This window comes from Choloepus didactylus, chromosome 12 (assembly GCF_015220235.1).
Source record: "Choloepus didactylus isolate mChoDid1 chromosome 12, mChoDid1.pri, whole genome shotgun sequence".
In the NCBI taxonomy this organism is placed as follows: domain Eukaryota; kingdom Metazoa; phylum Chordata; class Mammalia; order Pilosa; family Megalonychidae; genus Choloepus; species Choloepus didactylus.
In genome coordinates this window covers 88,268,393-88,283,446 of record NC_051318.1, presented here as the reverse complement: position 1 = coordinate 88,283,446, position 15,054 = coordinate 88,268,393, and the positions used below count along the sequence as shown (strand labels likewise).

At 43.5% G+C, this 15,054-nt stretch overlaps 1 protein-coding gene across 4 annotated transcripts in view; it reads right to left on the bottom strand.

Moving 5' to 3' along the window:
• The window catches only part of DGKH (diacylglycerol kinase eta), a 260,817-nt gene extending 246,088 nt beyond the window's left edge, over positions 1-14,729 (bottom strand). For 2 of the 4 annotated variants that reach the window (XM_037800613.1, XM_037800616.1), the window contains exons 1-2: positions 14,596-14,729; positions 7,475-7,678 (exon numbers count right to left, since the gene is read on the bottom strand). In XM_037800613.1, coding sequence (XP_037656541.1) covers positions 7,475-7,678; positions 14,596-14,655 — 264 coding nt within the window. In that variant the 5' untranslated portion in view covers positions 14,656-14,729. Of the gene's footprint in view, positions 1-7,474; positions 7,679-8,087; positions 8,350-8,380; positions 8,551-14,595 lie in introns of those variants that run through there. The other 2 variants (XM_037800614.1, XM_037800615.1) reach the window with 2 other exon arrangements.
• Between the last annotated feature and the right edge of the window lie 325 nt (positions 14,730-15,054).

Genomic DNA, 15,054 nt, shown 5'->3' with positions numbered 1-15,054 from the left:
TCAATAGATGCTGAAAAAGCATTTGACAAAATCCAACATCCCTTTTTGATAAAAACACTTCAAAAGGTAGGAATTGAAGGAAACTTCCTCAACATGATAAAGAGCATATATGAAAAACCCACAGCCAGCATAGTACTCAATGGTGAGAGACTGAAAGCCTTCCCTCTAAGATCAGGAACAAGACAAGGGTGCCCGCTGTCACCACTGTTATTCAACATTGTGCTGGAAGTGCTAGCCAGGGCAATCCGGCAAGACAAAGAAATAAAAGGCATCCAAATTGGAAAAGAAGAAGTAAAACTGTCATTGTTTGCAGATGATATGATCTTATATCTAGAAAACCCTGAGAAATCAACGATACACCTACTAGAGCTAATAAACAAATTTAGCAAAGTAGCGGGATACAAGATTAATGCACATAAGTCAGTAATGTTTCTATATGCTAGAAATGAACAAACTGAAGAGACACTCAAGAAAAAGATACCATTTTCAATAGCAACTAAAAAAATCAAGTACCTAGGAATCAACTTAACCAAAGATGTAAAAGACCTATACAAAGAAAACTACATAACTCTACTAAAAGAAATAGAAGGGGACCTTAAAAGATGGAAAAATATTCCATGTTCATGGATAGGAAGGCTAAATGTCATTAAGATGTCAATTCTACCCAAACTCATCTACAGATTCAATGCAATCCCAATCAAAATTCCAACAACCTACTTTGCAGACTTGGAAAAGCTAGTTATCAAATTTATTTGGAAAGGGAAGATGCCTCGAATTGCTAAAGACACTCTAAAAAAGAAAAACGAAGTGGGAGGACTTACACTCCCTGACTTTGAAGCTTATTATAAAGCCACAGTTGCCAAGACAGCATGGTACTGGCACAAAGATAGACATATAGATCAATGGAATCGAATTGAGAATTCAGAGATAGACCCTCAGATCTATGGCCGACTGATCTTTGATAAGGCCCCCAAAGTCACCGAACTGAGCCATAATGGTCTTTTCAACAAATGGGGCTGGGAGAGTTGGATATCCATATCCAAAAGAATGAAAGAGGACCCCTACCTCACCCCCTACACAAAAATTAACTCAAAATGGACCAAAGATCTCAATATAAAAGAAAGTACCATAAAACTCCTAGAAGATAATGTAGGAAAACATCTTCAAGACCTTGTATTAGGAGGCCACTTCCTAGACTTTACACCCAAAGCACAAGCAACAAAAGAGAAAATAGATAAATGGGAACTCCTCAAGCTTAGAAGTTTCTGCACCTCAAAGGAATTTCTCAAAAAGGTAAAGAGGCAGCCAACTCAATGGGAAAAAATTTTTGGAAACCATGTATCTGACAAAAGACTGATATCTTGCATATACAAAGAAATCCTACAACTCAATGACAATAGTACAGACAGCCCAATTATAAAATGGGCAAAAGATATGAAAAGACAGTTCTCTGAAGAGGAAATACAAATGGCCAAGAAACACATGAAAAAATGTTCAGCTTCACTAGCTATTAGAGAGATGCAAATTAAGACCACAATGAGATACCATCTAACACCGGTTAGAATGGCTGCCATTAAACAAACAGGAAACTACAAATGCTGGAGGGGATGTGGAGAAATTGGAACTCTTATTCATTGTTGGTGGGACTGTATAATGGTTCAGCCACTCTGGAAGTCAGTCTGGCAGTTCCTTAGAAAACTAGATATAGAGCTACCATTCGATCCAGCGATTGCACTCCTCGGTATATACCCGGAAGATCGGAAAGCAGTGACACGAACAGATATCTGCACGCCAATGTTCATAGCAGCATTATTCACAATTGCCAAGAGATGGAAACAACCCAAATGTCCTTCAACAGATGAGTGGATAAATAAAATGTGGTATATACACACGATGGAATACTACGCGGCAGTAAGAAGGAACGATCTGGTGAAACATATGACAACATGGATGAACCTTGAAGACATAATGCTGAGCGAAATAAGCCAGGCACAAAAAGAGAAATATTATATGCTACCACTAATGTGAACTTTGAAAAATGTAAAACAAATGGTTTATAATGTAGAATGTAGGGGAACTAGCAGTAGAGAGCAATTAAGGAAGAGGGAACAATAATCCAGGAAGAACAGATAAGCTATTTAACGTTCTGGGGATGCCCAGAAATGACTATGGTCTGTTAATTTCTGATGGTTGTAGTAGGAACAAGTTCACTGAAATGTTGCTATATTATGTAACTTTCTTGGGGTAAAGTAGGAACATGTTGGAAGTTAAGCAGTTATCTTAGGTTAGTTGTCTTTTTCTTACTCCCTTGCTATGGTCTCTTTGAAATGCTCTTTTATTGTATGTTTGTTTTCTTTTTAACTTTTTTTTCATACAGGTGATTTGTAAAAAGAAGGGAAAGTTAAAAAAACAAAAAAAAAAAAAAACAAAAAAAAAAAAAGAAAAAAGACAAACAAGGGGGAAAAAAAAAAAAAAAAAAAAGATGTAGTGCCCCCTTGAGGAGCCTGTGGAGAATGCAGGGGTATTCGCCTACCCCACCTCCATGGTTGCTAACATGACCACAGACATAGGGGACTGGTGGTTTGATGGGTTGAGCCCTCTACCATAAGTTTTACCCTTGGGAAGACGGTTGCTGCAAAGGAGAGGCTAGGCCTCCCTGTATTTGTGCCTAAGAGTCTCCTCCTGAATGCCTCTTTGTTGCTCAGATGTGGCCCTCTCTCTCTGGCTAAGCCAACTTGAAAGGTGAAATCACTGCCCTCCCCCCTACGTGGGATCAGACACCCAGGGAAGTGAATCTCCCTGGCAACGTGGAATATGACTCCCAGGGAGGAATGTAGACCTGGCACCGTGGGACGGAGAACATCTTCTTGACCAAAAGGGGGATGTGAAAGGAAATGAAATAAGCTTCAGTGGCAGAGAGATTCCAAAAGGAGCCGAGAGGTCACTCTGGTGGGCACTCTTATGCACACTTTAGACAACCCTTTTTAGGTTCTAAAGAATTGGGGTAGCTGGTGGTGGATACCTGAAACTATCAAACTACAACCCAGAACCCATGAATCTCGAAGACAGTTGTATAAAAATGTAGCTTATGAGGGGTGACAATGGGATGGGGAAAGCCATAAGGACCAAACACCACTTTGTCTAGTTTATGGATGGATGTGTAGAAAAGTAGGGGAAGGAAACAAACAGACAAAGGTACCCAGTGTTCTTTTTTACTTCAATTGCTCTTTTTCACTCTAATTATTATTCTTGTTATTTTTGTGTGTGTGCTAATGAAGGTGTCAGGGATTGATTTAGGTGATGAATGTACAACTATGTAATGGTACTGTAAACAATCGAAAGTACAATTTGTTTTGTATGACTGCGTGGTATGTGAATATATCTCAATAAAATGATGATTTAAAAAAAAAAAAAAAAAAAAAAAAAAAAAAAAAAAAAAAAAAAGTTAACTATACAAAATATAAATGCCAAGTAAATGGCTTTGAACTATGAGAACACAATAAGCCTAATTAAGAGGTATTTTTGAGACATGAAGCATCAAGAACTCAGCCGAGATGACTCACTGGCAGAAAATGTCACGGGAGATGGTTCCCAGTTGTTTATAATATTTGCCTCATGGCAGCTGAACAATCATACTCTGCTAACCTGACCAAGATCCCTCAGGCCATTCCCAAAGAATGAAAGAGAACGGTATTCATGCACTAAACACGTAAAGCCACCTTCACTTCCATGTTCCAAACCAATCTGGTCTGAGTTTGTATTAGTGCTGGCTTAAAATGTCTCCTCCTCAGTAAATACCTGTGAAACTCTCTACAATAATAAGTCTGAATGCAAAATAAACCTCTTCAGAGAGACAGCCAGGACTAAGAGGAAAAGTCAGGGCAAGTTACACCGCCCTTTGGGCTTTCCCACATCAGAACCACTTCCACTTTTGTATGTGACTTTTCTTCCTTTGGGGAAACAGAGGTAGCCATAACATTATCGAGAGGTTAACACCTGGATAGCTAGATGAGACCACCTGAAATTCCACTTAGCTGCTATAGAGAAAGGAGAAAAGAGAGAAGGAAAAGATAGGAGAATAAGGACAGTTCAAGAAACCAGGGGAAAATGGGAAATGAAAGGGGAAACAGAAAGCATACCATATGGGGTGTGAGGACCATCCTACAGTGTACATTAGGATTTTATTAAATCACACTAATTTCAAAAGCATCCCAGTCCTATTTTTACCTTACAAAATCATCAGAGCCATGGCAAAAAAAGAGCTGAGATTAATGTCGTTGTCCTAGAACAAATCCAAATTTCCTTTGATAGAGAACTGGTTAATTAAAATGACGATACACCATATTAGGTTGAACCATATGAAATTTCCCATATTTGACCATTTTTGACCAACTGACAGAGAAACTTCATATAGATCAACCTAATATAATGGAATACTTTGCCAATATTAAAAAGAACGAGAAAGACGTCTGCCTGCCACAAGGAAAGTGATCTCCATATTATATCTCTAAACAAACAAGACGTATAAGAATATACAGAGAATGTTCCCACTAGTATTTTTCTTAAGAAATAGATGTCCAGGTAAATATGCTCGTGTGTACACAGAAATCTTCTGAAAGTACACCAATGAAGGGTCAACAATGATTGTCTCTGAAAGGGAGAGAAGAGGTCTGGGGTGAGAGGGAGATTGCTTTCCCTGAAAATTCTCCCATCATTATATCCTCTCATACTGAAATGTTTTTTTTATATGCATGCCTTATTCTTTCAATTAAGAAAAAGCCTGGACACTTTTTCAAAAGCCACAATTAACTTAAGGTTCTTTACTAACATTCACATTATTTAAAACACTAACCAGTGTTTACAACCAAGAAGTCTTCAAATAAGCTAACTACTAAATAGGTGGCCTTTTTTCACTCCAAACCTAAAGTGGATACCAAAAAAGCTTTATGATCCTAAGGATTTCAAACAAAACTGAAATAAGAACTATCAATGTTTTAATGACAATATCCACATAGATGAAGCATTATATGTAAGTATGTAATATATACAGTCATTCAAGAAATATTTTTGACCTCATGCAACTCACAATCCAAATTTCCTTTGATAGATAGAGCATATGTCTATGTGTGCAAGTGTGTGCGCTACATCCACCATCCCAGGCTACTACACAAACAGGATTGATGACAACACTAGCAATCACCAACTGTCAGACCTAGTGGACCCTTCATGCATTTTTAGGATATATGAGCAAGATCTGCTGCTGTTGTCTTGAAAATGACTGGGCTTGGGCTACCTCTCTTCTATGCTCTCCCATCTTACACACCTGTGGATGGATCAAGACAGTATCTATCTTTTTCTAAAAATGCTTTCCCTTAACTCTTATTGGATCATAATCCAAGACTGAGAACCCATAGTTAAGCTTAGCATTTCTCATTCATTACATTGACCCTCTGCTCCCAGATTCTGAGCCCTCGCCTTTCCAGAATCAGGGTACATGATAAGAGACACAACTGATGATGTTTGTGGCATCTATGAACAGTCTGGAATGGGGTAGGAGGAGGTTGAGACTAAGCTAGTCTCAGCAGTCTTGAGCCCTGGCTTCAGGTGTTCATATATGAAAACATTAAACTTAAATAACTGCTAATGTGTGTGCTAGGATAAAATGAAGAATTTCTGAAATTCAGTATTTCTTTTGAAATTCAAGCAACATTTCTTTTAATGGCAAAATATATGTGCTGAATATTTTTATTAGAAAGTTACACTGAAAACCAACAATTAAATGTGCTTTTTTAATTTACCCCTATTAATTGAACATGCTTTACTACAAACCACAAGTAATATCAAAAGTATGACTTAGCTATTCTTGAGCTTATGAAACCTACAAAATTTACTGGTTACTCCAACAAATCTGTTGTATGATTTTACTTAATTCAATTTAAGCTACCTCTAAATTTTCTAACTGTAAAAATTTACTGCTTAATCTTGATATGGATGGAATCCTAAAGATTTTACATAATTATACAACATACACCATTATTTAAAACCAACCACTTTGCCTATTATTAACAGTTATATGAATTTCTTTTTAAAAAATTATATTTCAAACGTTAAAAGCACTGTTAGCAAAGTCCCTATTTAGCTTGATCTTCTAACAATATATTAAACCTCATATCCTTAATTTATGGGAAAAGCTATCAAACTCAAAAAAGTCACAATTAAAAGAAGTTACAAGATGTGCATTTAAATGACGCAATCCTTGACTTCAGTAAATGCATTTTGTTAATGGTTATTTCTGTCTGTGCTTACACGTATTTTAGAAAAACTACAAAGGAGACAGGCTAATACAATAAAGGCATATCATAGAAGTTCTATTTTCATATGGGGGTCCACTGACCTTACCAAACAAATTCTCATAAAAACAGGGAAAGAATGAATTAACTTTTGCAAATTTACTTTTCAAGAAAGCACACAAAGCCAGTGATTTTATTGGCTGCCTTTTTGGATTCCTCATTAAAGGCCCCCACTGATAACTGACTCTCGGTGTGAAAATTTTAAAATTATGACGAAAATCAGAATATATAAATAATCCTTTAGACATAAGCATTTGCTACGTGTATGGTCACGACCAAATTAAAATTCTCAACTGTCAGCCCTCAGAGGTCCACAGCATAAACCCCATAAAACAAGAGGAGCACAAGATCCTAATCTTCATCTGCCACATAGAGATCACTTTTCATTATGAAAAATAACTGCGTTGGTAAAATTTGAACTCCGCACTTCGCGTAGATCTACCGCACGAAAGCCGGGCCAGCAGTTTGTTCCAGGCAGGGTGCGGTTGACAGCCAGCATCGTTTGCCCCAGGCTTGGCCCCGAGGTTTCTGCCTTCCAAAGGGAGGGAGGAGACAGGGGAAAAACTGTGGCCAGGTGTCACCTCGTCAACCACCCTCTCAGAGTGGACCAAGAAAGGCGGCAGGCTGCTGCCCCGCGGAAAGGGGAAGTCGGCGGGGCGCGCAGCTCTGGCTGGTCAGCCTGCAGTCTGCTCCCTGCGCACACGCACGCACGTATCTACCCAACCCCGGCACGGCAGGGAGGAGGAAAATAGAACATTCATTTTAAGTGCCTTAAGTGAGGAGTCGCCACGGGGCCTCAGCTTTTTTCCCACGCCCTCGCCGAGCCGCAGGTTCCCTTCTCCTCCGCCTCTGCCAGCCGAGCTCCCCAGCAGCCCAGCCCACCGGCCTCCAGCGCGCGAGCCGGGAATCCCTTCCTCCCGCGCCGCGGTCCAGCTCCCCGCGCGTCCCGCCCCCGAGCCCAGGCCCCGCCCCGCGCCTCCGGCCCCGTCCCCGCCCCCGGCGTCTCGCGCTCCCGGGTTCGACCGGCGCGCTCCCTGCGCCTCCAGCACCGTTTCTCCACGGTCTTGCTCCACCACCTCCCGCCTTCCTCGCACCCCTCGGGCCCGCCTCCCCTCTCGTCTCACCTTGGTTCGGATCTGCCCTGAGGTGGACACTTTGCGTATCAGTTTCTGGGGTCCCTCTTGCTCCGCTTCGCTGTCAGACGAGTCCTCTCCGGGCCCCGCCGAGGGAGCGGCGGGGGTGACCGCGGCGCCGGCCCCGGCGGCGGCTCCTCCCGCGGCGCCCGGAGGGTGGTGCTGCCCGCCGGCCCCGGCCATCCTCTCGGACTCCTGCAGAGACACAGTACCGCCCGGCGGGGGCGGCGGCGGCAGTCAGCGGGTGGGCTCTATCCGAGCGGGCCCGGAGCCCCGCGCGGCCATCTTCCGCTCTCCCCTGTCGCCCCCGCGGGGGAAGGGTCGCCCGGGAACCAGACGCCCTCCCGGAAGGGGCCCGCGGGCGCCTCCACCAGGGTCCGGCCGCAGCGGTGGGACGCAGGGGACGCGACCCTTGGCCCGCCTGGGACCCCTGCGCGTGCAGCCTCGGGAGGTTCTGAGTTTCCTGACCCAGAATGAGGCCAGCGCGGGAAGAGAGGAGGGGGGTGGCAGAGGGCTCGGGGAAACCTCCCTCCCGCTCCCTCTAGAGCCTGGGGTCCCCGAATGGACGCGAGGGCGGAGAAGGCAGGAAGCCTCCGCAGTCAACCGTGAGGCCGGCCCGGCATTGGCGATGCTCCTGCCCTCGGTTCTCAGAAGCAGGGCTAAGAACGACCCCTGGAGAAGAAAGGGAATCCAGAGCTTCCTCCAGAATCTCTCGGGCACCCCGCCACCTCCTGGATGGACCCCGAATCTCTCCAGAGATTTTGGCTTCGCCGCACGGTTCCCGCTGAATAAAAAGCAAGCCCCCTCCGCGCCCGAGCCGGACGGTGGCTACGGGATCAAGGGGTTGTTCTGTCCCTTTCGGTCTCAAGATCCCCAGCCCCACTCCGCGGACCATACCTCTCCCGCCTCGGCCCTCGGGTTGGGGTGCTTTCAGCCCTCGGGACCGCGGGGTTCAGCTTCTGGCCCACCCCTACCCCCAGCCGCAGCACACGGAAGAGAAGCGCATTTTCCGGGAGGTCCGACTCCGCTGAGAACTTTTCGTTTAGAAAGAGCGATCCCTTTGGCTAACAGGAAACTGGGAAGGGCGTGGAGAGCGCAGAAACAAGAGAGTACACGCAGCCCAGGACGACAGAACGCAAAAAAAAAAAAAAAAAAAAAAAAAGTCAAAGCTGAAGCCCTAACCGAGTCTGCCTGGAAGAAAACAATGTACTCAAGCCATGCGAACACCAGTACCAGAGCACGAAAACATTGGAAGTTCTGGGATAGCCACTCCCTAACCCGGACTACAGCGGGAGGAAATGGGATCAACAGGCTGCAGCCACCGCTCACAACCCGTCCCCAGGCGAGCTGGTTATGCGGACACCTTGGGCACACCAGCCCCGGCGGCACACTTAGCGTCCAAGAACCCCTGCAGGTGTGGGAGGGCAGGGAGTAGAGAGATTAAAATGACAGATTCCTCTTATCCTCCAAAGAGAGAACTCCCCACTGGTCTAAGCTATATTTTTAAGTAAGGCAGAAGATCCCTCCAGACCGTGGAGTCTCCTCACTTTAGTAAAGCATTAAATCTCTTTAGCATATTGAAGCCCTTCAGTACCCAGTCCCTTTTTTTTTTTCTTTTTCGACATGACCTTTAAGGTTTCTCCAAACTAAGATTCTTTTGTTTCCTTTTTATAGTTGTACCCTAACCCCCAACAATAATTTGATTATTGTTGAACTGACCAATCTAAGAGGAATTAGGAAAGAGTAGGCATGTTCAATACTGTACATCCACACTGTAGATTAAATTAATTAAGAATAAATGTGCTGGTTAGTTTAAATGTTCAAAGGCAGGAGAGTTCTGCTATGTAATACTAATTTAGAGGCTACTTCTTCAGCTTCATTTTTCTTCTTTAGGAAAGGAAAAGTTGGACCAAATGCACTTTAAAATCCCTTAGGGCTCTGTAAATACGTGATTCTGTATCTCCAAAGAACACATTGCTGTGGAGAGACTTAAGAGAAAAGGAACTAATATTCAAAATAATGGCCTTTTATCCACACTGACAAATCCAGTGGCTTAGCAACAGAGACAAAGACTAGTCAAGGGCCTTTTGAAAGAATAAACCTAAGTTCAGTCCTCTTTTTTAATGTAATGAAACTGAGGCCCCAAACTATGAGCTAGGAACAAAGTCAAAATCCAGTGGTGCCTATTCTAATGTCCTTTTAACTTCACCACTGTGTAAAGCAAAAGATACATATACTTCTAGTCACACTTTAGGTCCTCGAGTTTTGTATAGTACCATTTCCCAGAATCCAGCAGGGTTGTTATATTGAAATGCCATGCCTACTTTGTGATCTTAATAAGAGGGCCAAATACATTTCTCACTCTTTGATTCAAGCGGAGATTGCTTAAAAGTTTCATCTGCAATAGCTGGGCAATTAATAGCTCAAAGGAAAGGTATTCATTGCTTCATAAAGATTTAACCTCACAGCCAGCCCTGGTCTTCAAAGGCTCCTGTAACAAGTTCTAAAACTTGGTTGTGACTTTGAAAGCAAGATCAGTCTTAGCCTGCTCATGCTAAATAAATGATCCCTACCCTACAATTTCCCTAGCACACAAAATGCTCAGAAGGAAGATACTGTGCAAGAGGATGTTAGGGAAATGAAGGAAAAGCTCCAGTCACCTCACTTCCCACAAAAGCAGTTCATGGAAAACCCTCTTTCCTTCAGTCACCTCTTCGGAAAAGAGAATGTTTCAAGGAATCCCTTGACTGAAGTTACTTAAACTAAGGTACCTGACCCCACTAGCTTCTTCTCAGCTCGTAACTATAAATTATGAGTTTCCAGAATGAATATTCAATCTGTATATTGTATACCTGCAAACCACTTCACTTCTTTTAAAAAAATTAATAGCAGTATCAAGATCTCAATATTTTCAAACATTTTGACTCAAAAATGGCAACTGAAGTAAATTTCAAATACGTGATATATTACATTATTTAACTTACAAGATTTCCTTGCCTTTTTCCTTATTTGGTGTTTTCAAACTTTCAAATAATTTCTTAGATATGTCTTACATATTTCTTTTATGATTACTTTGAAATTTGTGTTTGGAACGTATCACAAACACACTATTAAAACCCTGGACATAAGCCATGTAGCCACTGCGTTCAGGATGAAATGAAAATAGGTAACGCTACCAATAAATTAGGTTTCTACTTAATAGGGTTTCCTGCCCCATTTAAAAAAAAAACAAAAAAACTATTATACTGAAGATGGTTGTTACAGCCAAATCTCTTGACACTAAATTTATGAATATTAGTGTTTTAATTGTTATCTAGAGGTAACAATACCTTTGAATTATATTCTCATTACTGATCACTACCGATACAAAGAGGGGATTAATATCCATTTGCAATTTTTTTAATTCCCATATGTTCTATGGTTGGACATTAAATATGGAATTAGAAATGTGTAGAATTCTACATTTTAAATCCTGAAGAACTCAAGTAGGCACTTTATAAACTCATATTTAGGACTTATGCTCCTAATCAATAGGAACCATGTAACCAAAGAACACTGTGGGCTCAAAAAACACAGGCCTTAGGAGACCGCTTCAGTAAAACTTTAGAACTACTTCCAGAATAAAGTATTTGTTACATATTTAGAATTTAACATTCAAAACTTTCTGCTATTAAATTTTCCATATAGGATTCTGAATGGAAAAATATTTTGAGATTAATCATAACAACTGCATGTATGTATGGTCATTCTTACAACTAATGTAAAAACGTTTCATCATCTAGACCTGGTACATGTTTCTACCTCTGATTTGTATTTTGGCTCTTTTTCCTTTGAAACTCTTCTCTTCCTAATTTTCCATTAGTTTTGACTAACAAGTAAAAAACCATTTGAAAATAAAAACAATAAGTAAAATACACTCTATCACCCCTCCACTTCCAAGAACTCTTTGTAAATATTCCCACTTTTAAATTTGGGGCTAGAAATTCTAACTACTCATTTTTTTCCAGAATATTATATCCATGAGTAAGGGTTGTTTGGCTAAATATCTTCCTATCGACCCATGTCTACCACCAAAATAGTTTTTAATTGATCAGAAATTTACTAATGTCTGAACTTCCATTGACTTAATACAAAAGCATTAAAGAAAACACACAGTAACTTGAATGCTAGCATTTATCTTCTTTAGGCCCAATGCCCTAACCAGAGTGATGACATTAACTGCTGTATCCAGAACATAGTAGGTGCTAGATAAAACATCTGTTCAGTAAATAAAAAGGCCTTTGGTATTTAAAGGAAATAAACTGAATATTTTAGGCCCAATGCCCTAACCAGTTTATTTAAATGCCCTTACTTAACCAAATAACTAATAACTTCATCTCCAAATGCAAATAATATCATGAAGCTCAGCGGCTGCCTCTCAGCTCCAGACATGATTGTATTTCAGACAAGAAGTGCTGGTTTCTTTACTATCAGTTGGTATCAATTCCTGAAATTATGTTTACTCTTCTGTGTAAACAGTCCCACGTAGAATCACATCAGGTTGTAGCTTCCATCAAAAAGAGTGACGTGTATGCTGTTACATATGCCAGAGGAAATAGTGCAATGGGATCTGTGTAAAATGAACACTGCCATTTCAGTAGTGAAGATTCCTTTTCTTAGATGTACATGAGTGTACTTTCATGGTAAAGTATTAGAGTTGCCCATATTTTAATTCAAAAAGCAGATTTTAAATAACTGCTAAATGCAGTTACAAAGTAGGAGTTCTTAAAATGAGGTCTTGGACCCTTGAGCATCCACCGATTGGACTTCAGGAAATCTGCGATTCCCTTGAAATGCTATTAAAATGTTTATATATGTGTTGCATAGGTGGTTTGAGGGTGTAGTGGGGAGAGGGAGTCCACAGGTTTCATCGGATTCTTAAAAGGATGGAACAATGACCCAGAAAAGGTCATGAATCCCTGCTTTTGATGGATTTTGTGTCCCTTTGAAACATATTTAGATTAAGCTGATATGTTTCTCCCCTTCACTCCAAATGCCTGAAATATTTAACATTTAAATCCAGGCTCTTTTTTCCCTAACTTATCACTCCTTTTTCTTGTATATGCCACTTTTCAGTCATTGAATGAATGACTTATCTTTCTTAAAAACTTACATGAAAACTCCCTTTATTAGTTCTTAGACATCGACATATGGACATGACCACACAGTTTCAAAGATCAGTTATTCAGAATAAAATTACTTTGTCAGGGTAACATTTTATGCCACATACTTGAGGTGCCTGCAGAATGTTTCTTACATTCTACATTAAGATATATGAAACAAGTCGTTTTGTTTAGTTAAGCATGTAAGCTAAGAACAAGGATTTGTCTGTATCATTAACTGCTGTATCCAACAGTCCCAGAACATACTAGGTACTAGATAAAACATCTGTTCAGTAAATAAAAAGGCCTTCCATATTTAAAGGAAATAAACTGATTATTTTAGGAAAGCTCTGGAGTCTGTATAAAGTGACACAGTTTCATTCAGAGATTTCTGTTAGGGCTCTGGTTTTAACAGCTTGAATGGAAAGAATGGCACTATATACATTTTGCAGAAAATAAATGAGTATTTTAGATTCTGTCACTTTTGAGCAGTTAAAAAAAAGTTTTTCTCTATTTTTCTAAGCAGAAAACAGTTCTGGCATCAGCACCCTAAAGGAAAATAGGAATAACTGTGTTTTTTCATTGTGATTGGTGTTGGCTTCAAGTATCCAGGTTCTAAAGGGACTCCATACAGGAAAGTTTAAAACAACAGTAACAAAAACAGATCACTGAATTTAGTTCTCAGTAATCTTTGATTTAAACTTCAAAACTAGATCGTATTTTTAATTTCAAGAAAAATTTAATCCCCAATGATAACCACAATAGAAGAAATATGAGCAGATGGGCAACCTAACAACGTGTTCAAATTTGCGAAAGCAAAGACAGCTGCAGATACAGATGGATCAGAGTCGAAGGACACTTCTGAAAGGTCAGGAAACAGGAGGCACAGAAACGCACCCTGGGCCAAGGAACTGGGAGTGTAGATATCAGAAAAGAAAAGAACCAACCCTGGCACCTGACCTAGCAGCTCTCGACAGGCAGAGGGCCGGCCTGGGCAGACACGCGGAGTCCCTGGGAAAACAGCATCCGAACACGTCGAACAGAACACCGGTGAGGCCAGAAATGTCGGACCGGACTTTTCAGATCGGCTCAAGAATTTCAACCAAGACGGAGGAGCAAACATCGAGGCCGGGCGTGGAGAGCCAACATTCGAGGCCAGGGAAAAGGCAACCCACACAGGATTACAGAGCTCTGAGTGAGACGGGGATTCCTGGGTGGAATCCCTGGAGGGATGTGAGGTGGTTCTGACTGAGTTGGAAAAAAAGAAGGAAGTTGAAGGAGTTTGAGGGCACAAATCCAAAGCCCCCCATCCCCCAAGCCCCACCGTCTCCGCCTCCTTATACTCGCACACGCAATACCTACGCACACGCTACTCGCAGCCCCTAAAATTATCCAGCCTCCGCGTTGCATGTGCGGCCAAGTCCCAGGCGAAAGCTAAGTTAGCGCCCGCTCCGTCCCGGGAAAAACCCTTTAACCCAAGAAAAGCCCGGGGCTTTAGCAGAGAAGTCGGGGGCATTATTCCTTGCTTAACACCGCGATCTGCCTCCCCCAGCGGCGGTCCTGAACCTGCGCGCCCAGGTGACGGCCAGGGCGCGGTCTCAGGAGCAAAGACCCAGGCTTCTCCGAGCCCCACACGTTGACCGTACCCCCAGGGTCTCTCCTCTCGCCCTCCCTACACCCCACATTCTAAAATAAAGTGAAAAGTTGAGCCGTCGTTTAAGCCTGGAAGCGGTCCTCCGAGGGCAGTAGCCAGCGGTTCGCCAGCAGCCCCTCGGGGAGAGCCTGGGACCGGCGGACAAAGGCGCTCCCGGCGGCGCGCGAGGAGGAGCCCAGGCGGCGGAGGAAGCGCTGCCCCGGCTGGGAAGCAGCTGGGGACCTCATCCCGGGCCATTTCCTGAACGGAACCCGGCCTGGGCGGGGAGGAGCAGAGGAGAAGCGGGAGAAGGGGGTGGGCGCGGGCGCGGTACCCACCGGTTCCTCCCAGGCCGGGCTGCGGGCGCCGGGCGCGGGGCGCACGTGCTGCGGCTCCATCGCGCCGGCCCGCGCCAGCCCGCCGCCGGGCGCCGCGATCCGGGACCCCCCGCCGCTCCCGCCGGGGCCGCTGGATGCGCTTCCCTCGCCGCGGTCCCTCTCCGCCGCCGCCGCCGCCGCCGCTGCCCCGGCTCCCGCCCGGGGCCAACCACCAGCCCTCCCGCCGTCTCCGGCTTCCGCCGCGCCGCGCTCTCCCGCCCCCGCGCTGCTCCCTTCCTCCTCCTCCTCCTCCACCTCCACCTCCTCCTCCTGGGTCCCGCTCCCTTCCGCGGCTCCAAGCGGTCCGCTCCCCACCGCCACTGCCACCGCCACCGCCACCGCCACCACCGCCTCCCACGGCCGCTGAATCCGCCCCTCGCTCCTTCCTCCGCCCCCGGCTCCCTCCCCTTTTCCTCTCCG